This window comes from Propithecus coquereli, unplaced genomic scaffold, assembly GCF_000956105.1.
Source record: "Propithecus coquereli isolate 6110/MARCELLA unplaced genomic scaffold, Pcoq_1.0 Scaffold108, whole genome shotgun sequence".
NCBI classification, from domain to species: domain Eukaryota; kingdom Metazoa; phylum Chordata; class Mammalia; order Primates; family Indriidae; genus Propithecus; species Propithecus coquereli.
The window spans coordinates 3,308,068-3,335,255 of record NW_012134747.1 but is presented as its reverse complement, the minus strand read 5'-3'; the positions used below and the strand labels follow the sequence as shown (position 1 = coordinate 3,335,255).

The following is a 27,188-nucleotide window of genomic DNA, read 5'->3' as shown; positions in this document are numbered from 1 at the left end:
TCAAGACCTTTCCTACCTCTTATAGGACCTGCTCTAAACCTCCCTCCTCTCCTACCACATCTCAGTTCCCATCACTGTTAGCAGATAACTGTGTCTCTGACTTCACCAAGGAAAGAGGGACCTTCCCTCCTTCCCTGCTCTCCCTCCACTTCCATTTAGCTAAACCTCCCCGTAGACTTTTTCCAGGCTTACCGGTGTCCTGCGTCTTCTCCCTACCCCAACCCCACACAGACACTTGAAATCCTCTTTCTGCATTTTTTAAACCACACACTATTGATCTACACTTCCCACTGGCTCCTTCTCTTCAGCCCACAAACCTGCTCAAGTCTCCGAAAGAACACGATAATAATCGAATCCGTCCTTGACCTTGCTTTCCCTGCTAGTCGCTGCCCTATCTTCTTCTGTTTATCACCTCATGTCTGTCTGAAAGAGTAGTCTGTATTTTCTGTGTTTGCTGTCCTCCCTCTTCACTCTCCAACCACCCGCAATCTATCCCCAGTGCTCCGCTAAAATCATTCTTACTGAGGTCCATGGGACCCTCTTCTTGCCTTGCTGTCTGTATATTTCTTGACATCTCGGGGTTTCAACATACTTTATCACATTCTTTTGTGAGCATTCTCATGCCTCAGCACCCATAGCATCTGCAGCTCCAAGTTTGCACTTATATCCTCTTCAATTCACATCCTATTCATAATTTTCACCTTGGGAGTAAATGGCTAACTATATGCTGATCACTGGTATGTCTATATTTTTAACTCAACTCTTGTCCCTGAACTTCAGTATTGCTGTGGTCTGAATGTTTGTGTCCTCCTCCCACCCCCCATAATTCATATGTTGAAACTTAATCCTCAGTGTGATAGTATTAAAGTATTAAAGGGTGGGAGTTTTAGGAGGTGATTAGGCCACGAGGTCTCTGCCCTCACGATTGGGATTAGTATCCTTATAAAAAGGCTTGAGGGACCTGTTTGCTCTTCTGCCATGTGAGGACACAGCAAGAAGGCAACATCTATGAAGTAGAGAGCTATCGCCAGACACCAAATCTGGGACTTCGATTTTGGACATCCCAGCCTTCAGAACTGTTAGCAATAAATTTTGTTGTTTAGAAATTACCAAGTCTAAGGTATTTTGTTACAGCAATCTGAACGTATTGAGACAAGTATCTTCAATCACCTCGTAGGAATCTCTAGGCACCTCAGTTTGAGTGTGCCCAGCCTGCTAATTTTCTACCTCCAACCTAAGTCTGCTCCTCCTCCTGTAATGCCCTGTCTCAGTCACTGGCACCACCGTTCTTCCACTCAGATGTCTAAGGCAGAGGCATCAGAATCATCACTGACTGCTCTCAAATCAGGTCAGTTAGTCACTGGATGACCAAATGAGGCTTGTAAGTGGCCGTCTTGTCTCCAGGCTCTGCATGCTGGTGTAGGAAAGAACATAGGCTATGGGGTCACACAAATCTGAATTCGAATCCCAGTTTCCTCATTTATTCCCTGAGAACATCAGGCAAGTTATTTAAGCTCTCTTGTGCCTATTTTCCTCTCACATAGAATGAGATACTAATATCTACTCATAGATTTATTGTAATAATTTAATGGACTGATGGATTTAAAACATTTAGCACAAAGCCTAGTACACAGTATGACCTCAATAAATGTTGATCTTGGCCCACGAGCAAATTCATCTTCCATAGTATCGCAAAGCAAATTCCTTAAAATTAAATTTTGATTAATTCCCTCCTAGAATGACTTGTCATCACCTATAAAATAAAAATAAATCTGCACAATCACGTATATATCTATGCTTCCAGTCTCATTCCCTAACTGGATTCCCTACCTTCCAGCCATGTGGATGAAAATGGCTTCTTCTGCGTTTGTTGACTCAGCTGGCTGGAATGCAGCCTGGTCCTCTGTTTGCAAGGTAAGCCACTCCAATAAAGTTTCTGCTTCAAAGTGAAGTCTTCCCTGACAGTGCTTTAATGATGAAACTTGATGTGGTAGGGGGTAGGAGGTAGGGGGTTTAGCAGGAGGGCAATGTAATGGGTTTTATTTTTTTTTTTCCTCTTTTTTTTTCTGGCAGGTGCATTGTTACACACTCCTTAGCAGATTCTGACTTCCATGGACACCTCCTTGCTTGTAATATGTTTTAATTCCCTCTCCCTTCGTGCTGTCCTCATTGTGCTAGAATTTGTCAAGATTAGCACCCTGTTCTGAATTCTAGGCCCTTTTTTCCAGCCCCTATTCCCATTCCTCGTGGGGTCTCATAGCATTTTCTGAAATCACTAATAGTCCTTATTTCACCTGAACCCATCATTCACTGCTCCCTTCCTTCCAGATGTTTCCACCATGGCCTCCTCCCTGCCCCCATCTTTCATTCCATGGTAAATGTTTTTGCCTCCATCCTCAGCCTTCTCACTGGAATCTATCTCTCCTGCCTGCACCAGAGGAATCCTTGCTGTGCCATAAGCTCACTGCCCCTCCTGCCGTCTCCTCAAGGTAGAAGCTGTTCATTATCTTGTATTCTATTTCAGGATGGCAAGAGGGTCCGCTTCTTACTTGCGTCCCAGAGCTTTTTCACAGCTCCTTAGCTCTCCAGTAAAAAGTTCTGCTTCTTTAAAGCTCAGGCCATCTGGCTGTATCATCCTTTACCTCTTTTGAGCTATCCTCCCAATTTTTTGAGGACAGTAGCACTGTGATCACTGTCTGGTCATCTTTTTCTATCCCAGTCTGGTCATTGTCCTGACCCGCTCCAAAGCCCACAGCATACCAGCATTTTGACCTTTTGTTTCTGTGACCCCCTCATTTCCACTGAATTTCACCTTCACTAGACTTCAGCTACGCACATGATCACACCTTTGACTTTTTTTTAATCACTTACAACTATTTCAGTTGTAAAATACTAAATCCAAACATCCCACTTCCTAATAATAATCTCTTATTATTATTTACTAATTATCTTACTCAATTACTTCCTTCATACCTGTTCTTTGATTTTACAGGAGCATCCAATCCCTTGCTCCCTTTTCTTTCTCCTGTCTCTCTTTCTTTCTTTTCTGCTCCATCTTAGAATCCTTAGCTTATAACATCGAACGCTTTCTTGTCCATGTCTCCAAATTCCAAGTTCATTTGTCCTCCCATCGCCCACCGGTAAGGCTCTGGCCCCAGATCCATCTAACTGCCCCCCTCCTTCATGCCCATATCTGCACTGCCAAGCTCTCTTGAAGGAAATCAGTCCTGAAGATTAAAGCCACTAAACAACTCTTGTCTCCGACTGCAACTGGGGCCTCCACACTGCCCAAAGCCCATCTTTGCTTTTTCTAACCAGCTCTTTCCAGGCTCTGTGACCAGCTGAAATCTGCTTCCTTCGGTACCTTCACTTCCCACTCAGCAGAATATTTAATCTCCTCTCTCATTAAAAGAAAATAGCCATCGTAGGAGAGTTTGCTCTGCCTTTACCCACTAAACCTACACACTGACACTCCCATCCTTTCCTGCTCCCCTGTTGCCACAAAAAAGACATCACTGCTCAAATTTAAAACTCATTCCCCTGCCCATGCTGTTAATTCCGTTCATGCCAACATTTCCCTGGCCCTTTCTCTACCTTACACTTTGGGACTTCCTATTCTCCTCCTTTACTGGCTCTTCTACAGCAGCAACATCTTTGAGAGTCTCTGCAATCTCAAAATATTTTTTAAAAAGTAAAGAAAAAAAAGATCTTCATTTTTCTTTATTGCTTTCTCACTTTCCACTCACTCCTTAACCCATTGTAATTTGTGTCCCACCCTCGACACACCCCAAAGAAACTGGATTTGCCATGGACACCAGTGGCTTCTGAGTTGCTAAACACAATGGACATATTCCAGTCCTAATATTACTTTTCTGAAATATTTATCATTGTTACTCACTCCCTCTTATTCTGTTTTTCTTCAGTGTTCTACTATAGAAAAATTTAAACATATTTGTAAATACAGAGATTAATATCAATCATCTGGCTTCAGTAATGGTCAATACATGACCAATCTTATTCATCTATATCCACAAGCTCTCCCGTTCCCAACTACTTATTTTGAAGCAAATCACTGACATCACATAATTTCTGTTGTAAATGTTTCAATATGCATCCCTAAGAGGTAAATCCATTTCATGTGATCATAGTATCATTATCACACCTAAAAATTGTAATTCATAAATAACATCAAATATACAGTCTTTGCATTTCTCTGACTGCCTTCTAATTTTTTTCAATTGGTTGGTTGTTTGAATCTAGATCTACATTAAGACCCATATTTTGAAATTGTTTGAAATGTCTCAAGTTTTGTTTTGTTCTTTATTCTATAGTTTCTACTTCCATTTCTTTTTTGCCCTTGAAAAAACATTTTTTGGTTTTGTTGCAGAAATGAAGTCAGTTGTCCCATAGATTTCCACATAGTGTGGATCTGGCTGATTATACCCTTATAGTATTATTTAATATTTTGCATCTGCATCTCCCATTGCTTCTAAATTCAGAGACCTAGAGGATTGATAAGATGCAGATTCAAATTCATAAGCCTACTTCATAAGCACTACTGTTTATTTCTATAAGTATAAATGTTTCAATTTTTATATTAATAATATTATCGCCAATAATCATTGCCTACATAATAGGGTTGGCAAAATGATGATATTAAAATGCTATCATTTCTTATTCCTTACCTGGAAAAACTTCCCCTCATCAACTATTTAGTAACCTTGAAGTACAAATCCTATAGAAAAAACAGAATAAATGTTTGACTCTTTCCTTTCAAAATCATGAGTTGGTTTGCCTAGTATTCTCTAAAGGTGACCAATGAGGTTTTTCGTTTATTTTCTTCAGTGTCATTATCAACTCATGAATCTATTACCCTTATTGAAGTTCTTTGGGTGAGCAAAAGCTTACTCAACTTGGCTTCCAAGTCTTTTTGACACAAACTTTGTAGTGCTTGGTAGCTTCCTTGCTTTCTGTTATAACAACATTTTCTCAGTTCATTTTATGCATGTCCTGCTCTTGACCTAGAATCAGGAATTTCTTCTGAAATCCCTGGTTTCTTTTTAGTGGAACTTGTATTTTGGGAGCACACTCTGGGCACCAGGAATGTCATTACTATTGGATTGGTCGCTGTTTCTAGATCTTTTTGGTAGATAGTATGGTGAATATATATTCTTTTAGATTGAAAAATAATATACGCCATGAGTTCTTACTGACAAGTCTAACTCAAATTCAGGATAACTACGGAATTGTTACTTAACTTCGTGCTGAGTATCTCTTTTTAACCAAGCTGATAATCTCAGTTCTCAATGACACCAACATAATCATTTATGTCATAATACAAAAACAATAGTCTCAGAATAACAGTGACAAAAAGACAACCAGCAATATGAGTACTAGAAGTAGTTTAAGATTTTTTTGTAGTTTTTTTTTTTAATCCTTAAAATATATCCCTTTAGGAATGAATACTCAACATGAGGATTTTAAAGTCACTTCAAATCATCCCTTACTGTAAGGTTTTGCCACCACTTTGAACCACGCTAAAAGTTGATTCATGCTACTTTAAATTTTTTAGGAACCAATTTTTAAATTTATTTTATTTCATTTTAAGACTATATAAGATATTTACATGGTTCCAACATCAAATGTACAAACAAGGTATATGCAAAGAAGTCTGGCTATTATCTTTGTTTCTTTCAGCCTCCTGCCTCCCTATAAGTAACTTTTTTTGGTGGTTTATTCTTTCAACTTTTAAATATACATAAATATAATTCTAAACAATGATAATACACTATTTGTACTTCTCTCTACTTTGCTTTACTCATTTAAGGATATGTCCTAGAGATCACTCCATGATATTAATAGCATGTAGACATCATCTTCACTTTTTCTTGCACCTCCATAGCCATACTCCCTTGGAGGGATGTACCATACTTTTGATCCACCCAGTGCCCTACTGATGGAGATTTTTGAGTTGAATTCAGTCTTTTGCTATTCAAGTAATCTTTCAGTGAATATCCTTCTGCATATTTAAAGATAATACACACCATGAGTTCTTACTGGTAAGTCCAATTCAAATTGGATATGTCTTTTTCTTATTTTTGCTAGTCTATCTCTGGCATAGATTCCCAGAAGTGGAAATTGCTCTGTTAAAGCATGTATTATTTTTAGATGTTGCCACATGTATTATTTTTAGATGTTGCCAAATTCTCCTCCATAGTGTTGTGCCATTTTGCATTTTCAATGGCAATGGAAATGAGAATGGCTGGTTTCTTTCACGCTCATCACAGAGTATGTTGTGAAACTTAGATTTTTGTCCATCTGAAAGCTGAAAATAGGTTTCTCAACTCAGTTTTCATTTGAATTTCTCTTACAAGGAGGTTGTGCATTTTTTCATACAATTAAGAGCCCATTATGTACCTTTGACATGGTCTTCTCCATTCATACCCATGAAGCCACACACAAAATGCTAATTTGTCTTTTATTACTTGAGTTACTTTTTAATCTCTTTTCTAATTCCATTTCTCCCATTTATTTTCTAAGTATCCCTCTTCTTTCAGATTGAATCGTAGTTGTTTCTTTTAAAAAACACTCTTTTGGCTGTGAATATCATTGCTATTCTGACTGCTACTAGGTGCATACCTGCAGCTATCTCTCTTCATCTGTCCTAGTGGAGATGTTGAAATGGGCCTCCCAGGCACCTTAACCGCAGCATGTGCAAAGCTCTTCCCCTCCACACCCTTCCTCTGGTGCTTTCCAGTACAGTGAGGGCTGCCACGATGCACCAGCTGCCCAGGTCAGAAGCCTGGACCCTCTGCTGATTACTCCCTCTCCTTCCTTCCACCTATCAAACCAATCACCAATTTCTGTGGCTTTTATCTCTCAAATGGTTCTCAAGTCCATTTACTTCTTTCTATCCCAGACTACTGGTCTAAACCACTGGCCACTGTCATTTCTTCCCTAGATTACTGCAACTTCCTTTCAGATGGCTTTTGCTTTTCTTCTTGCTCTAAAACATGGTCACAATTACCTTTTAAAACACACATAACATAATCCATTTACCAGCTTGAAAACCACCACGGGAAAAAAACAAACAAACAAAAAAAACCCACAAAAAACCCCCAAAACCCAGGCAACCAACAAAACAATAAAACAAACAACTGAAGTCCCAAAGTATATCTTTCCATTAAGTTCACACATAAGTAAGTAAATGCTACCACGTTCTGGAAGACCAACACTGAACTGATAAGAGAGGTCACCTCTGGGGAGGGGATTGAGGGACAGGCAATGAAGGGGATGTTGTGGACCAGGTTAGAGCTGATGAAGAATGATGTCAGTTTCATCATTATTTGAACCATTTGAATTTTTTACAGTTAGAATATTTTCCAGTATTACTTTACGTATTTAAAAATAAGTAAAATGGACTGAGAAAGTGACCCTTAACTAGCTCTGAGGCAGGTTGGGCTCACCAGTGGGTGTATGAAATTCCAATGTCAGTTCGCCTGGAAGAGGATTCAGGTCCAGCTGTCCCCTACAACTTCCCTGGAAAATGAAAAACCATCCTCTTCCCCTATATATTACCTGAGAATTTCAATCGAGGTATTCTTACCTTTGTGGTCCACAGTTTGACAGTCCAGTCAAACGATGATGTAACAAACAGGTGGGAAAAGTCGATTGGGCCCACTGCCATGTGGCAGTTAATTCCCGTCACTGGCCCTTGGTGACCTTCAAAGACCTCACCGATGCCAGCTTTGCTGCATGAAGAGCACATGTGAGTGGTGACCTTTGCAAATCAGAGATTGCTTAAAAAAAAAAACCCAAACTCATCTCTGCATAATGACTTCTCCATAATTTAGAACCACCACCATACACCACTAAAAATGAACCTGCTTTCACCGTTATCTTGAGGGAAGGAAATTGTTTGCAAACATATGACACTATTTTTGGTGATTAAAAACAATCTGGGGCAACTACATGTTTTTAAAATTCAGAATTGAATATCAAATTTTATCATTTGATCCTTTTTCAGGAGTTCCTCAAGTCCTGTCATTGTAGATGCAGCTATTTTGATGGAAAGAAATATACTTAGATCTCAGAAGCTTTCGTATTTATAGTAAGACTATTTTATTCCTGAAGTGGCATTTTGTATATCTTCTATTATATTTTAACTCTTTTGAGGGAGCCTATTGGCTATGAAATTCCATACGTCCTTGGAGGAATAATCATTTATTCTTTCAAGGAAATTTCTTAAATTAAGTTGGCATAACTAAAAATGTAACATTTTGTAGAAACCTTTGTCACCATGATACACATGATTTAAAGAAAATATGGAGAAAATGATGTTTTCTCTTCAGTGAAAACAGAAGAGAAACTTACAAATCCACTGTAAATTCCATAAGGGCAAGTACCTTGTCTTTCTTGTTGCCAAGTGTCTAGCACACAGTAAGTGCTCAATAAATATTTGTTGCATGAAATAGCAAAGAAAAAAGGACAATCTTATGTCCCTGTTACCTTTTTTAAAAACAGAAGCACATCTGAGAAATAGTGATACACATTTTAAAAGCCACCCACAGACATATTTCACTTATTTAACAAAGCTGGGATTATTTCCAGCCCTCTATGATCAAATAATAGTCTGCGTGCAATCATACAGAATTAGGGAAATCTGAGAAAATATACCAAAAATAGTATATTTTAAAATTCATGTGCATAAGATTTTACATATGACAAATATGTAGGGGATTGTGGAATCTTAATATTGTGTCACCAAGAGGAAAAATGAATTCCATTATTAAAACATGCGGGTCTCTGGAGCACCAATAAATGCCAACATGCTGAACAAAATGTGGAATCATGCGCAAAGTGCTGCAGTGTGTGTCCCGTGTAACAGGCACTCAGAAAGTACGCCCAGTGAAACTGCTAACAGCACTTCTACATGTGATCGTTGAAATTTGTTCTAATGAACCGAGGAACCGGTCTTTGAAGTGGGCCCTGGTGAGACTCCACTTGCTCTTAACAGTATCCTGAAAGGCTTTATAGGGTGCAAAATGAAGACCTTGTTTAACTTATGGAAGTGGATTTGCACCTTCTCTGTATTAGGTGAAAAACAGCAATGCCCCGCTTCTCCCTATAGCCCCGTATGACCCATTTATAATTACTACAAAGCCAATGCCTGCTAGGTTATGACTTCGTTAAGGTTTGTATTTTATATTTCTGATGGAATTAGATGGACCAACGTAAAAACCAAAATGAGGTTTGTTGTAAAGAGATCTGTGGTGTGTGTCCTAGGGACCCTTTTTTGAATCTCAGAGCGTATACTTGATTGTGCTTGAAAAGGACAATAGCCACAGCCCAAAAATACTCATCACAGAAAAGGTTATGCACATTAGAGAAACTAAAAAAGAAGGAATCTGAAAACTATCACTGAACATGTTCTATAGCCTTCACAGATAAGGAAGGACTCTGGATTAAGTCAATTGATCCTATGCCCTGTTGGTTCCAACACGTGTGCAGGTAAAGCTGTGGCTCCATATCTGGCCCACTGTACCCTCTGCGCCTCTCATGCCACTTATGACATTCTACTTGTCTTCTGGATATTTGTGCATTTATCATTCATCAGTTTCTTAAAGACAGAAACTAAGTTTAAATGATGCCTGCAGGCCCTGTACCATTGAGCAAAACACTTTGCTCAAAATAGGTGTGTGGCAAATGTGTATGTGAATGAGTAACTTTATGAGATCTTTATATGCTTTGATAAGACTTTAAAGTGTGCTTTTTGCCAGCTTTTAGGAAGGAGGCACATTGGACATGGAACTGTGAGACACAGCTCACCAAGTCATCTTTAAGTCATGTGAGCAGGGCAAATCTTGTTTGTTTCTATGTGCAGAATAGCAGGAACATCACAGCTTGTATTGTTTGAATGGAAAAGAATCACAGAGCTGAGCCACAGATACTTGTTACTTCTACAGGTCACAAAAACACAGGAATATGAACTTGGAACAATTTGTGAGTCCTCATTAAATCTTAATAGCCTGAGATGAATGCGAGAGATGAATAAATCAATTGAACAAGAACTACTAAAGTACAAGAGAAATTAAGCACCAGTGTGAACATAGTGAATCTTTCAAAAGATGTGAGACCACCTGTTAAGTTCTGCATGCAGTTTTATAATCTAGTCCAAATTATTGGATTCCACTTTTATCTTGCTGGCTCTGTTTTCTGGGGACATTTGCCAATCTCTCAATCAAGGCAGAGTTCTTATCACCTGGAAACTGCACAGTGGATTCTGTGACTCCCACAGTTTCAACCCCTATGACTGGGAGGAAGGGTTTTTTTTTTTTTTTGAGACAGAGTCTCACTCTGTTGCCCGGGCTAGAGTGAGTGCCGTGGCATCAGCCTAGCTCACAGCAACCTCAAACTCCTGGGCTCAAGAGATCCTACTGCCTCAGCCTCCCGAGTAGCTGGGACTACAGGCATGGGCCACCATGCCTGGCTAATTTTTTCTATATATTTTTAGTTGTCCGATTAATTTCTTTGTATTTTTAGTAGAGACGGGGTCTCGCTCTTGCTCAGGCTGGTTTCGAACTCCTGAGCTCAAACAATCCGCCCGCCTCGGCCTCCCAGGGAGCTACGATTACAGGCGTGAGCCACCGCGCCCGGCCTGGGAGGAAGGGTTTTAAGACACTTCTCTATAATATTTAGAAATTGTCATTTCTTTATTCCCCAGATAGATTTTTAGCTCCTCACTTACTATGTGCCAGGAACTTGCCAGGGAATCAAAGATGAAATGGAAATAGTTTAGTAAGAGAAAAATGGCAGATGAATGAATAATTGAAACAAAATATGATTAATATCATTGTAGAAGCATAAGAAAAATATAGGAAGTGGTAAGTCTTACAGCCTATAGTCATATTCTACTTATTCTACCTTGATTTTCTCCATAGCACTTGTCATCCTAAACTATCTATTTACTTGCCTATTTGTTTTTTACCCTTAACTAGAACATGAACTCTATGACTGCCTTGTTCTTTACTGTATCCTTATGATGGTGCCTGACACATGATAAGTTCTTAGTAATAGTAAATATTCCTTGAAAGAATGAATGAATAAAAGGAATGAAAATTCAGTAGGACTTAAAGGAGGAAGTTTTCTTTGCCCAAGAGTCAGGATAGGTCTCAACATGGAATGAACTCTGTGCTGGCTCTTGGGTGATGAGGAGGCATTAACCAGGCAAAACAGAGAGTAACGCTAAACTCAGCAGAGGGTGAATGTACAGGTGCGTGGAGGGGTGGAGGGATGAGAAATATCTGGGCACTGTTACCCCGATGGGCGCACGGATGGAGCCTGAAGGTGTGTGGAGAAGAGGAGGCTGGGCAGGGGCAGGTGGTCTCATCTGATATGCTAAGAAGGTTGGACTTTCCCCCCCAAGGCTGCAAGAACCACCAAAGACTTCCCAATGGCCATGAGCAGAGCGGATGTATGTATGCTTTAAGATAAGGAAGACTTGAAGTTGTGCTGTGCATTTCTTCAGAAATGCCTTTCTCAGAATGCAAGGTGGATATACTCCAGAAGGTGATAGCAGACTTTGGGAAATGAGGAACATGTCATCGGTAGGAAAACAGAAAATCACCTTCCATGACGACAAGCCGTGTAGACTGTACCCTCCTCACTGCCAACCACAAAGTTATTGACGTCTCCCGTCGGGAAAGCCATTCCGGTAACAGCGACAGGCTTGGACTTATTGTACACCAGCTCCATGCTCTCCTACCAAAACACGGTGTGGTTACATTTCCATCTGTCAACTCCTTGCCATGCCAAAGAGAGCACGGAAAAATCATTTGGCTAAATCGTCTGTTTGCTTTTCACACAGCGTTACAAAAGCCCCCGGCTGTGCCAGAAACCATGCTTTACTGCCCCTGACATTCATGCTTCTGTGGAGCTCTGGTTTCAGGCCGGCTGGATTTCATCAGCATGTGCTGCTGCTTCTTAAGTCAGGCAGAGATGACAGGTGAGAATTTTGAAACTAATGGTGCAGAAACTAAAGATAATACTGTAATGGTTACACTTGTCAGCTCCAGGCTTTAATAAAACACACAATACCCTTGTATTTACAAACATTTTCAAAATCAATTGTTCATGAGAATACACATGTATTAATATCAGGTGTACTAAGCACATTTGTCAAAGCAGGAATGTGGGTCCTCCATGGACTAAAACCAGAAAGTTGTCACTCAGGTCATAAAAACCAGATTTCAACGAGGACTAGATTTCATGAAGGACAGCCATTGGATGTGTAGGCTATAAGCCCACAAAGAATGATATTTAAATAAGCCTTTAAAATAGTTAATGAAAGTCTTTATTTTCTATAAAATGATTTTTTAAATTGGAAATTAAAGATTTCCAATTTTAAAAGATACACTGCTGAATTAAGTTTAATAACAGAGAAGAGTAATTTACTGTAAATAATGTTCCTGAGTATGTCTGGCTATTTACATCCAACGGCCTATTTTGTGGATCTGAAATATTAATAATTTTGAAAAATCATTCTGGGGTATCATGAACTCCCATCTGGGGTATCACTACTGAACTCCCATTACAGTTTCTTGGGAGTTCGGTTTTTCTTGCACAAACAAATAAACCGGGTCATTTCAGCCAAGGAGCCCATACATCAAAAGCACATGCTAACAGCATACGCAGCACAGACCGTGTGGTCCCGTGATGTGCTCACAGTTTGTGAGATCCACGCATAGCAAGTGCATCAACATCTGGGCTGAAGGAGAAGACGCTATGACAATGTAATACAGAAAACTGGAGCACCCAGTGGTCTGTCCCATCACTGAAAATAGCAGCAAGGAAGGTGAAGTCTTTTGGTTGCCTAACTGGGAGAGAGAGGGACGAGGATAACTGTCAGTGCTTCCTACTCCTTCGTGCCATCCACAGAAGCCATGCCATGAAATTCTCAACCTCTGCATAGACACAGCAGCCTGTGGGTGTGCTGACACTAATACGAATGGTCTTGAAGCCCCGTATAACTGGTTTTAACCTACACAAATACATATGCAATTTAAAAAATGGCCAATTAAAAATTCCTAAATAGTTTGCTATTTTTATATATGTTTACAAGTTCTGTGCTTTTAAAAGAAAACAACACATGGCTGAGAATTTTAAGACCAAGCCATAAGATACCCCCACACAACTCCAGACCTGTGTAATATTAATGATTAGCAAAAATAGAGGAACTTCACTTGTAAGCAGCTTATTAGCACTCTCTCTTTTCCCCCCTACAGTTATAAAAAGAACTGATGTAGTCTTAGTATTCTGTGCATCTGTATTTTGTGAAGACTTAAAGGAGGTTCTTTAGTTTCCATGTTTCCTTATGTATGTTTTGAAACTTTAATGTCTTCTAAAATTGTGTGACAGGCATCCTAGTGATGTTATTCCAGGAAAGGGAATAGGAATGTTAAAATTGAAAATTATCTCCTAGATATCCGTTACAATTTTCTTCATGTTCCCTTACATTTTTGTCAAATTCTGTAACAATGAACTCTTCTTTGTGGCTTTTAGTTGGAGGATGATGAAGTACTGTTTTTTCACACAGAGAAATGTGGAAAGAGTGCGTGTGCATGTGTTCATGAGTGCATGCACATGTGTCTGCATCCGTACGTATATTTTGCAAGTTGCATTTACACGCAGGTTCTCTCCACAGTCTCTCCTACTTCTGCTCCTTTGTTTGGTTCCTATTACTGCAATCAGTAGTGGTTTGGAAACTTTGGAACTTTTTCATTTTTGACTTCTCATTTGTTGAGCAAGGAATGGCAGGAGCCATCCTAACAAACATTCCAGAGGGGAAAACAGATGGTTTGACAAATTCTTCAAACACACAGGCGGTTGTCTAGGCTGCAGATACAAGCAAGGGTATGGGTTTCTGTTTTGCTGGGAGACCTTTTCTCCAAGGCAAGAACCCATAAGGGATTGCTCTGCTGAGCTCCAACCTCATTTGCATTTATTTAACGATGCTGTAGGGTAAGCACAACTCATACCAGAGGCAACTTCCATAATTACTATGCTTTAAAATGGATTATTTCATTTTCACTTGAAACTGACCTAAGGATTAACGTATTACAATAATTACATGATTTGTGGTAAAGGAAATGGGTTTTGGCTTCAAGAGGAGACTGCTGAAAGCAGGCCCCACTCTTTCAAGTGCATCCATTGGTTTTAGCTCCTATAGGATGTGAGGGTTTGGCTTTTAGGAACTATGTTCCATTAAGTAGGTATCTCTTTTAACCAGGATGCACTTATGTGTAGGGGAAAACAAACCCACCTGGGGAGTTGAGAGCATGTCCAGGCTCCAGGAACACATTTTACCATCGGTGGAGACAGTGATGAGGTTGTGAGCATTCTGGGTCCCGACAACATTGACACAGTACACGGGATGCTGTGAAACATAAACACGGAGGATCAGACACAGATCCAAGAGGAAATGCTTACATTTGAGTGTCAAACACATTACTCCAAAACAAGGATTAAAGAGTGACATAATCCTACTATAATACAAGCCTTAGGTCATTTGCCACTTTTGATTTGAACCTGGTTTCTTTCTAAAGGCTCTGGCAGCAACACAGAGTAGTGGAAATCCTTACAAAGCTTCACCTTGCTCAGTCAGATGCAGCGCAGTGGAACTAAAGGGAGCAAATGAGGCTCGGTGGGGCAGAAGCAAGGTAGGGAGGGGGATGTGGATAGGTCTCCGCTGCAGAGTTTGGCTTCTAAGCTCGACATGAGTGATGGAAAAAGACAGTCTTCAAAAGGGTAGGACTATTGACTTTTGGAAGGTATATGTGTTACTAAATCTGAATTACAGTCACAGTGTCGAACATTTGTTAACATTCTTTATAAAAAGTAGTTAATATTCATCTGCATATTTAATTTTGGGGGGAAGATATTGGTGGTGAATTATTGGCACAACATACCTAGTGAGATAAAATTAGGTCCTTTAATGTTACTGCAAAATCTAGGATAATGATAGATTTATTTTTCAAAATACCATTTGGAGTAGTATGGAGGCTTACATTTGGCCAGGGCCTTGAGAAAGGTCACTTGTACATCCCAGGAACTGAAAGCAAGATGCTCTAACCTTCCATCACACTCCAGTAGGTTATCCCACTGCAGAATTCTAAACGGTACGCCAAAAATTATTTGCAGCTGCGCATTAAACACTAAATGGAAGGTTAGCATAAACAGAACCTAGCAGCAATTTGGGTTTGATTTCAGGCAGCTTAGCTATCAGTGGCCAAACCACAACTTACTTGATGCTTCTCTTTGCAAATAGCTGACAGTCTAAGTCTTACTCTTGATGAGTTACTGTCCATAATACCTCGCCACAACTATAATGAAACAATCTTTAATATTGGAAAGTTGATATTATATAAAGGATGGTTCCCAAACTATTATTATCATATAAACTGCTGGTCAGAAGGAGCAGTAATAATCATCTAGTGTAGCTACTCATCTGCCTCAACCAAGAGGTGGTCCAAACTTCACTTAAACACCTTTCTTAAAGGGTAGCCAGTTTTAACATTGATTCCTGGGGAGTTTTTTCTTCCACTCATGAGGATAAAGAAAGTCCAAGGAGATATTTTTGATCTAGTATCAAGCTGGTCAAGTCAAAACAATACAGCTGTTTGAGTATTTATAGATTGTTGTTTCACATCACCCCTACCCCCAACAAGTGCTGTCTTAGTCAGACTAACCATTACCAATTCCTTCAACTGTTCCTTGGGTAGCTGGTTTTCAAAACCTTCCCCATCCTTGTCAATCTCTTTTGAATATGCTGTATTTTATCTGAGTTCCTCTAACAGTGAAGTTCTGAGAATGAAACAGAGCTATTTACTATAATCTGACTAGCAGAACAAAGAAATCTGGGTGCATTGAATTGTCAATTCTCATGTGATAAAAAAAATACACCTGCTTTAATGCATCCTAAGATTACATCTTCTTTTTTGACAATTACATCCCCTCTTTCACCCATGTTGATGGATAGTCAACTGAGTCCCTATGTCTTTCACACCACATTCCTACTGAAACTTTCAAAGGAATTAGCCCTGGTGGATCTACACAGTTGTAAATACCGCAGAGGTCTGAAACTAAGTGTTATCCTGATCAGGTCTCTAAATATCAAGAGGACTGATTGGTTGTGGGACGGCAGACAATACTCTTTCCCAAGTCTCTGGTGTATGTGGAGCCTGAGACAGCGTACAATCAAACTCACACCTGGAGTCACACAACGTGCAAAGCTCTGTGTGGAAATCAGATGGAAGAATGCGTGTAAGAAATTCTCACCTAAAAATAGTAGGCTTACTAAAAGTGAAGAATGGGAAAGCAGGGTCCAAATATTCTTACAAACTTGATATCCATCTAACCATGGGGCTTCTCTGTTAAATCACTGAGCATCAACACAAATCACCAGAACTCTAACGGGTTAGGACTCAGAAGGTGCAGTAGGGGAAAGAAGGCAGGAAGAATTTGTAGAGCCAAACAGCCAGAGAAGGAGTGTGTGTGGCAGCCTCTCCTGGGCTTTAATCAGAACTACCGGCCTGTGCTTCCGTGAGTAATAGAACTCGGTTTAAAAGAAAAAAGAGAGCTGTAAAGAAAACAAAACAGAAGCAGATACTGCACCATGCCTACACGCATCCCTCTCCCCCCCACACACACACTCACACACAGAGCTCTACTTAATGAAAAGAAAGAAACAACAGTATAGCTTATTTTTCCAGTAAGGATGCCAGATTGTTTTTATTTATTTCAGGAATAAACTAACTGTGTGGCAGAAGGATTTTTGTTTTAATTATGATTTCCTGTTGTCCCAAATGCACATGTGTGGTGGGTGTGAAAGGAAATTAGTCAGTAATTTGCGGTGAGCCTCTTTCTCCTTTTTGATCCTGGTTCCAACCAGTCAGGCCATAATGGAAGTGGAAAGACAATCACAAAATTAACTGTGTACTTTTAGTTATGGGTTAGATAAAACACAGTGAAAGAGAAAAGTGGACACATTTTTGTTTATTTTCTAACAGAAATAATGCCACTACATTTGATAACAATAGTATTTTAGTTGTGATGATCACACTCTTAAGTTACTTGAAAAAGAATGGTTAACTCTTTGGAAGAGGCCCTGGGTTTGGATTCTCCCCAAAAGCTTATTGCTAAATGTTCTACCATTTGGATTTATAATTTTGGAAATTTCAAAAGGTATGTTCACAATGCACAGACATCCACGTAGAGTCAAGAAGTGGTTTCACACTACTTGAGCAAACACCTGCATTAAGCCTGTCTTCTCCTGGGCCACAATTTTCTGTAATTAGTTTGGAGAAATAGGGTAGGCAAGAGCAATTTCCCAAGATTCCCAAGAACTAGTTTCACCTGCATGTGTCTTTGGCCCCCGTCAATCAAAATTAGGACAGACTTGGTATTTGTCATTTCCCATTGTCAATCTTCCAAGAGTGAAAGAATTTTCTTCCTCATGGTCTCAGCTGAAGCAGCTAGCAGTCCTTTTTCAAGCCAGAATGATTTTGAGGCCAGCAGATGAAACAGATGAGGCAACCACATTAAGGAAATTGAAAACAATAGTAGAGCTGTATCCTTGGGCATAATTTGGGCATTTCAGAGAAAGAACATCAGTTATCCTGAATGTCAAGGTAGCCAGGATTGATGGAGACATGCCTGTCTTCTCATTCCTCCTAACAATTGCTGTACACACCTGTCATTCTCTTAAAGGAAATGACAGAATAGTTGTCTCACGAAGACTATAGTGAACCTCTTCTACTAAATTATGGGTAATGGTTTTGAGATGTTGACTTTTAACCCTAGGGATTATATTGTCACTGTAGACTTTATGTTGAGATTTACATCACACATTCCAGAATTTAAAGCCATAGTACTCTCTTAAATCTCAAATGGAAAAGGCCTGTTGGCAAAAGTCCCATATATACCATCCCTATACATGAAATGCTTACCCTTCATGCTTTATTTGAAAATATGTATTTCTACTTTATAATGTAAATGTGAAGGGTTTCTATAGGAAAAAAATTCCACAGATGCCTCTTCCAAAGTTTCTCTTCACTGGTGGTCTTTGGGGCCTCCGAGGAGATCCTTTCTACATGCTAGAACATGTAGGTTATTAAGAAATATCTCTAAACCCAGTGCTTCTTTCAACCACTTTTCACTCGGCTTTCTTTTAGTCAGTCAAGATACAATAACTATAATGTAAATACTTCTTTTTTTAATTTCAGAATATCATAGGGGTACAAATGTTTTGGTTACATGAATTGCTTTTGTACATTTTGATTCAAAGTTGTAAGTGTGTCTATCACCTGGATAGTGTACATTGTACCCGTTAGGTGTGAATTTACTCTTGCCCTCCTCCCCCCTCCCACCTACTTTATTTATGTTGAGTTTTAGTACTATATGTGCACATGACTGTTGGTCAATTAGTTCCCAATTTAATAGCGAGTACATGTGGTATTTGTTTTTTCATTCTTGTGATACTTTGCTTAGAAGAATGGTCTCCAGTTCCACTCAGGTTGTTACAAAAGGTATTAGTTCACCACTCTATTTAATGGCTGAATAGTACTCCAGGGTACACATATACCACCTTTTATTAATCCACTCATGTATTGATGGGCACTTGGGTTGGTTCCACAGCTTTGCGATTGTGAATTGTGCTGCAATAAACATTCAAGTGCACGTGTCTTTTGTATAAAATGACTTTTTTCCTTTGGGTAAGATACTTATAACTTGTTCCTGGAAACATCCATACTTTTGTGAGTTGAGCTCTTTCCTCTTTCAGGGCTTGGATGGCTGAGACGGATGTGACAAAAGTTTGACTTACCGTATGTGCAGCAGCGGACAAGGGTGTCCGCTGCACCGGTGTCCTTCGATGACTTCGATTGTCCCAGAGGACAATCTGGCCCGAGTAAGTGCCACCAACCACCAAGTTAGGATGGAAACGGGCGAAGCAGACAGACATCACGGATGACTGTAAGGAAAAAGGAGAGAGAGAGTCTCTGTGAATGCGTGTCCTATAGAAGGCTTGTTTCTTCCGAAGAAGAAGCAGGTCATCACATAAATGCAACACATCCTGGACAACACACAGTTGTTTAAAGCTGGGACTGTGAAGTGCATAGTTAGGGAACTTTGTACATAGACACAGGCCTTTCTCTTGACAGGCTGGTCAATGGTTACCACTTGAACTCTGAAATTTTAAGTCCTGGCCATGTCACCAAATAGGCATAAAACCTACCTTAAGTACATCATTTTTTTTGTGGACTGTAAAGTTTGTCCTGTGGACATTTCCCATTTATGGAATAAAGTTTCAACAGAACTAATATTGATTCTCCCCTGAAGGCTTCACAAAGCAATTGTTTACTTTGAGGGCATGGCCACATCAAGTTACACTGTTTGCAGTGTTTGTAAGGCCAGAGTAATTCTAGCTGCAAGGTTTAAGATGGGATGCTTTGTTGTTGTTTTTTGTTTTTGGCTTAATGTAGACTTCTAAGAAGTACACTGACCTCAGACTGATGCAACTGGCTCCACCCCAGACTCCCGCACCTCCCACGGGTGTTCTCCCTGACCTCTGTCCTGCCCACTTCAGACAATTCTTCATGTTATTCTTTGCCTGTTTTAACAAACAGCCCGAAATGGATTTCTGTCCCACTCTTCCATGCTCTACCATGATCTGTCACAAATGTCATTTCTGAAATTCCACAAAGACTACTGGGCACCACATTTTTGTAGGAAACTACTCAGCTGAGATAGAACCATGATGCACTTAAAATCAGACAAGTTACTGTTTTACATCTGCTAAGTCTATTTTTGATTCCTGCAGTACTTTGCATATTTGCATTTATAAGTGGAAGTAATTTTTTTTTAATAAATACCTTTCATGTCTTCAATGAACAGTCATTGAGAACTTACTATGTGTAAGAAAGGCATTGTACCAGGCATGGTGGGAATAAAAAGGTAGTCATTGCCCTCAACAAAGTTGTGCCCTGGTAAAGGGAACTAGAAAAGCAAGGATGCAGATGAACAGAGCTGCTCCTAGTCCATACAGTGCCTTTGTGTGAAATAGAAAAAGGTGCCCCTCTGCACAGACACAGCCATGGGGGCAGGCACCTGTTTTGGCAAGTGGACAGCAAGATGGATTTTTGCCCTTACTTCTCCCTTGGGCTTGACATCCTTGTGCAGGGAACAACTTGCACACACAAGTGTCTTTAATGTGATTACATGTTATGACTAAATCCTGGGAACATGTGTGTATGTCTGTGTGTGTGGGAGGGGGTGGGTAGAAGGAGAAGATTTGTTTTAGTTAAGGGAGGAGAGAGAAGGGTGGAAAGATCTTGGTTAGAAAGACCGCCTGGGCTGGGTGTGTTGGCTCACCCCTGTAAAGCTAGCACTCTGGGAGGCTGAGGCAGGAGGATTGCTTGAGGTCAGGAGTTCAAGACCAGCCTGAGCAAGAGTGACAGCCCAGGAGTTTGAGGTTGCAGTGAGCTATGATGATGCCACTGCACACTACCCTGGGCAACAGAGTGAGACTCTGCCTCAAAAAAAAAAAAAAAAAAAGAAGGAGGTGGAAGGGGGTGTGTCACTGTGTCATACCTTGAAGTGTATGTGGAACATTCAGCAAGTGGAGAGACGGGATAATGGAGAGAAAGGACTGAAGCAGCAAAACAGAGACTGGTGAACAGTTAGTCCAGAGTCTTTTCCAGCTGAGAGGGAGCTTGTATGGAAGAGGCAGGAGGTAGGAAATGCGGCTGAGTAGGTCTCCTGGACTGGACAAAAGAAGGCCTTGAATGGCCCTATTTGGAATTTTTGCTGTGGGCAATGGTTAGAAATCCCAGCTTTCTGAGCAAACAAGTGAGAGGATAAACAGTTGTATTGCTAAGGCAGCACAGTAGTGATTGAAAAGAAATTATGACCTCTTTCGGACTGGTAAATTAAACATCCATTTCTAAAAAAAGCCCAAAAAACAAAAAAAAAATCCAGATCTACTATCTGCCTAAGGCTTCCTAGTCAGAAACAGTCTCAGATACTCTGAGGGAGAAGAAAGAATGTAGACTATTTTTTGATGTCACGTTTTCCTAGTTTGAATGATTTTCAGTTCCAATTCCTTGAACACAATTCGATGGAGAACATGCTCGTGCCCCAATCTGGTTTTCATAAAGTTCAAGAATAACTCTCAATAATGATCCTGAATTAAAGAAAAAGAAAATAATGCTGGTCAGCTTCTTGTTTTACACATCCCACAGAAATGATTCTTAGTTTTCAATTGATGAAATTCTTATGTTGCTGGAGCTATGTTGAAAACAGTTTTTTTTTTTAAGCTTCAGAAAGACTTAAAATTATTGAGGTGATATCAACAATTGAATTTACCAAAGCTCAAATCAATATGGATAAAGGAATGTGATTCAATTTAAAAAATCCGGAATTCAACCTCTTGATTGCGTCTATGTTTCAGTTAAATACCAGCAAATACCCCTCCCAATCTTGCACTGTTTGTTAAGAGACTAAACCAGAGAAAAACAAACAGTGGAAGTATTTCTATGAAACTGAAACATACAGTTGGCAGCCAACTAGAATCCAACCCACAGGGTAAGAACTCTACCTACTTTATCATTCACCCATTTGTTCACTCTTCATTCATTTATTCATCCAACGCTTAGCGTCAACTGAGGTCGACTAAACCATTTCAAAAAAATTTCAAATGTCACAAAAGCCCTCCATCTCAAATTCAGAATTCTATTTAAGTTTGATAAAAAGTCAAATCAATGCTAAAAAAGAGTCACAACACCTTGAAGCACCAGAGTTCTGCCTCCAGAGTCTACTTTGTTTTGCTGCAAACCAATTTTACATCTCCATGAGGAAAAAGGATAGATATATTCATTTTCATTTTATATTTGGAAGATGAGATATAGTTATGTTCATCAATTTCACTTATCTTTTAAGCTCAACACATTAATTATAATACATATTTTATGCATTTTATGTATATGTTTAAAAATATATATATATTCATATACATATATGAATTTTTTCTGTGTTCAACACAGATCTCCATGGTACATCACACTTGACACTATCATTCATATGGAAATACTAAGGCAGTATAATACATAGATGTGAACATGTGTTCATGTTACATGTGTTCATGATACATAGATGTTACATAGATGTGAACTTTAGAATTCGATCATTTCACAAGATGTTTGTACATACCCTGACATTTGATGTAATCGTGGCAAACATTTGGATGATTGACTAATTTTTTATTTTTCATCCAAATGTTTAGGTACTTAGACACATAGGATCAGCCCTCCCGCTACAGGCCTGACAAGGAGAGCTCATCTTCTCATTTGGAGAGTCTGCACCAAGCCTCCTCAGAGGAAAGGGCCTTGGAAAGCGCCTGCAACTTCCTGCTGTTCCTGCAGCTATGGATCTAGTCATTGCTGCTGCCGATTGTCATGGAATTTACTGACTGTCAGTAAAAGGAGCCGATGATGATATCATCCTGTCAGTTACATCCGTTTGGTAAAAAGTAAAAGAGCATTTCAGAAAAATTGGTTGACACTACTAAAAAACATGAGGTTCTTTGGTCCTCATTTTTTTTTCTTTCTTTTTTTTTGAGACAGAGTCTTGCTCTGTCACCAGGCTAGAGTGCCGTGGCGTCAGTCTGGCTCACAGCAACCTCAAACTCCTGGGCTCAAGAGATCCTCCCAAGTAGTTGGATTACAGGTGTGCACCACCACACCCAGCTAATTTTTTATATTTTTAGCAGAGATGGGGTCTTGCTCTTGCTCAGGCTGGTCTCGAACTCCTGACCTCAAGTGAGCCTCCCACCTGGGCCTCCCAGAGTGCTAGGATTACAGGTGTGGGCCACTGTGCACGGTCTTGGTCTCATTTTTAACAGTACATTTCTCTAAAGACAAATTCTATGAAAAACATTAATAACACTAATGTTATTTTTAAAATTTTTATCATTTTCTTAGACACTTTCCTATAACTTAATCAACACAAAATTAAAATTTTATGTTAATTAAAATTTTGTGTTGATTAAGTTATCCAGCGTTAAGATGAAGAATTGTTAAACTGTGATTAATAAAATTTAGACAAAATTAATTGGAAACAAGAAGTTTCCTTACCTCGATATTTTTGACTCTATAAGAATGCATATGTGTACAGACATTTTTGTAGTTCTAACTTTTTACCTATTTTATTTTCTCCTTTAAAATGTTATAACCTTAGAATTATTTTGAAGAATAATATATGGCCTTTGAAAATTCAAATCAAGTAGTTTACAGGAGTGGAAAATAATTATAAAGTTGGTGAGAATTTTTGGACAATGTTAACTGTCTAATCAAAGTAAGCTTTCCTGACACTACAGTTGAACTTTGTTTTTATAAGGCTAGTGATTACATTGCTGTGGCCATGTTGTTGGTCAAATCAGGGGCCCAGAAATATGATAAACTCATATTTTAAAAACTTGATGCAAAACTTGATGCAAAAAGCTTAGGTTGAATCTAGAACCAACCTAAGTGCCCATAAATTCCTGAGCGGATAAAGAAAATATGGTGTATATATACCATGGAGTACTCCTCAGCCATAAAAAGGAATGAAATAATGTCCTTTGCAGCAACTTGGTTGAAACCAGAGACCATTATCCTAAGTGAAGTATCTCAGAAATGGAAAACCAGACACCACATGTTCTCACTAATAAGTGGGAGCTAAACGATGGGTACACATGGGCAAAAAGAGATGCAAAGGACACTGGAAACCAAGAAGGGAGAGGGTGGGAGGGAGGCATGGGATAAAAACTTACCTGTTGGGCACAATGAACACTATTCTGGTGACGGACACACCAAGAGCCTGACTTAAGCATTATACAAGGAATTTACGTAACAAAAACATTTGTACTCCCTTCATATATTGAAATTAAAAATAAAAACAAAAACAAAAACTTACATCACCAAAAACAAACAAACAAGCAAAAAAAACCTGGTGAACCGACTGACTATATTCCTACACACGTAACACAGAGACAGTGTTGCATAAGGAACCACTACTTCCAAGGGGGCAAGCAGCACATTTTTGATTATTTGCATAATATGGTTTCCCCAAATTAGAACAAGCAAAGTTTCGAGACTATGTTTTGAGGAACAAGCCAATTCTATCGACAATTTCTGGTGTTCTCTGCAGATGCATTAGCCCAGAGGCTCCTGAGGAAAGTTGGTTTTGTTTGGAATCCTAAGCAGACTGCCCGGTTACTGGCTGTCCCTACAAAGGCTGGCCTCCTCCTTGTCCATATTGCCACATGTTTGTTCACTTGCACACAAGCTGACCCACTAACCCGGGTTCACATCCTCATGATCTATTTCAAGAGACATCAGTTTATCTTACCCCATTAAGAGGGAATTCCACAGAGACAAGAGGGGTGCAGACTTCACTTGCAACGTCGGCCTTCACTTGTTGCATACCCCCATGTTCAATTCAAGTCGGCCTAGACCCCTCTGTAAGTGGCCGTGGGGCTATTTTCTATTTCGTAGAGATAATCCAGGACAGTTTAGGGGTGGTACTTCCCCTTAACCACAGACCCAAGTGCCCAGGCGGACAGCCTTTGGTCACTCCTGGCCGAGAAGCTCGCCCCTAGGCTCACATTCGATCTGACTGCCCATGTCCTCCAGTGTGGGGCATTCTGCCCGCTCCCCAGCCATCATGCCTGGCTGGGAGGGATAGGCGTCCTGCGCTAGAAGCATCTCCTATTTCAAGTGCCATCTCTTCTGGGGAGAGGCTGGTCCCCAGGGAGGGAAGGGTCATCTTATCGCCATATGCTGTTTAATGGTGGCTGACATTTTATTTGCCTAAAAGCACATGCTTCACTGTCAGAGGGCTGTGAAGCAGACAGATCAGATGCTCTGGCTACTAGTAAACTAGTATGTATTTCTTCAAGTACCTAAGAAACCTGCAAAGCTCTTTCTTTTGTTAATGGAAACACGTGTAATTAGAGAACACTGCTGTGGAAAACCCCTCTGACAGGCGATCATGTAGCACAGGCAGCTCACCATGAGGAAGGTGTGATGTGGTCAAGCCAACATGAGCCATGAGTTGGACACTTAACTTTAACTGAGATGAAGGGAAAGGGTCTTGTTTCCTTTAGAACTCTCCCTTCCTGTCTCTGTGTTTCTGCCCCGGGTTGAACATGCCATTCCTCTAAACTCTAAAAGAAGTAACCATCTACTGAAAGTTATCACCCCATTAGTGCAGGATGATCAGGAGCAAAGATTGAGGCAGTGTACTTGCTACTTCTTGACTCAGTTTGTGGCAAAAAATAAAAAGCAGCTGATTCTAAAATTTGATTTGCTGAAGATTAGAAACCAATCATCCTGATGATCTTTCTTAGAATCCCTTGGAGTTTTCATGCCTTTCGTTATTGAGATCTCATCCTGGACCTAGTGCTGGGCTGTGGGCTATGAATACAAAAGGTATTGTGCAAACCACAATGAGATAGATACCACTTCACACCCACAGGGATGGCTAGAATTCTTTTTATTTTTTATTTCAGGATATTATGCGGGTATTTGGATGGGAGAATTTTTTTTTTAAAGGGAAGTACGTGCTGGTGAGGGTGCGGAGAGATGGGAACATTCATTACAATGCTGACAGAAATGTAAATGGTGCAGCCTCTCTGGAAAGCAGTCCGGCAGATCCTCAAAAGCTTAAACATAGTTATTGTATGTCCCAGCAATTCCACTCCCAGTTACGTACCCAAGATAAGTGAAAACATCTGTCTACACAAAAACTTGTACACTGATGTTCATAGCAGCATTATTCATAATCGTCATGAAGTGGAAAAAACTCAAATGTTCATTGCTGAGGAAGGGACAGATGAAATGCGGTATATCCATGCAACGGAACGTTGCTCGGCAATGCAAAGGAATAAAGTACCGAAGCATGCCAGAGCGTGGATGAACCTTGAAAACATTATGTTAAGTGAAGCAAGTCCTAAAAGGCCACATGTTATATGATTCTATTTATATAAAATGTCCAGAATAGGCAGCTCCATAGAGGTTAGGCAGATTAGTGGTTGTCTGGTGTTGGGGGTGGAGAGAATGAGGAATGATTACTGAAAGTGTGGGGTTTCTTTTTGGGGTGATAAAAATGTTCTGAAGGTAGACAGTGCTAATTGTACAACTTTGTGAATATTCTAAAAAAAAAAAAAACCCATAGAATTGTATGCTTTAAAAGGGTAAATTAATTTAAAGGGTATGTAAAATATATCTTTATTTTTAAAAGTGAGTATGCAGACATGTTACTGACATCATGGGACTTACCAATCTTGTTTCTTATCTTCAGGACAACTGTCTGGACTACTTGGGTCACTCCTTCCTCAAACTATTATTCATCCCTCCCTCCTTCTTCCTGAACATCGCCTTCAGTTCCTGCTCCCTGAAGAGCACTGAGGTGGAAAGGGAGGATGGCAGACTTGGAATCCCAAGAGCTGACTTTCTGCTCTGACACCTACTAGCTGCATGAATCCTCTAAGCCTTCAGTTGTTTATTTGTTTGCCTATTTTGGAGCACATTTTCCAATTATTTATTTTAAACAATTGTGGTGAGATCCAACACAAAATTTACCATCCTAACCATTTTCAAGTATACAGTTCAGTGGCATTAAGCACATTCACATTGTTGTGCAGCCATCACCATCATTCATCTCCAGAACATTTTCATCTTCCCCAGCTGAAGCTCTGTACCTATTAAACACTAAGTCCTCACCCCTCCCTCACCCCACCCCTCCCCGCACCAGCCTCTGGCAACCAGCATTCTACTTTCTGTCTCTATGAATTTGACTATTGTGGGTACCTCACACAAGTAATACATAGCATTTTTCTTTTTGTGATTGGCTTATTTCACGTAGCATAATGTCCTCATGGTTTATCCATGTCATAGCACGTGTCATAATTTCCTTCCTTTTTTAAGGCTGAATAATATTCCATTGTAGGTGTATACCACATCTTGTTTATCTATTCATCCAGTGGACACTTTTTGGCTATTGTGAATAATGCTGCTATGAACATGGGTGTACAAATATCTCTTCAAGATTCTGCTTTCAATTCTTTTTTTTTTTAAACAAACTACAACATGGTA

The 27,188-nt window shown here is 39.8% G+C and overlaps 1 protein-coding gene across 1 annotated transcript in view; it reads right to left on the bottom strand.

Annotated features, from left to right (window-relative positions):
* DYNC1I1 (dynein, cytoplasmic 1, intermediate chain 1) overlaps nt 1–27,188 on the bottom strand; it is a 277,749-nt gene that overhangs the window by 47,224 nt on the left and 203,337 nt on the right. The window contains exons 10-13 of the mRNA XM_012647409.1: nt 18,881–19,027; nt 14,321–14,434; nt 11,627–11,760; nt 7,607–7,751 (exon numbers count right to left, since the gene is read on the bottom strand). Coding sequence (XP_012502863.1) covers nt 7,607–7,751; nt 11,627–11,760; nt 14,321–14,434; nt 18,881–19,027 — 540 coding nt within the window. The remainder of the gene's footprint in view (nt 1–7,606; nt 7,752–11,626; nt 11,761–14,320; nt 14,435–18,880; nt 19,028–27,188) is intronic.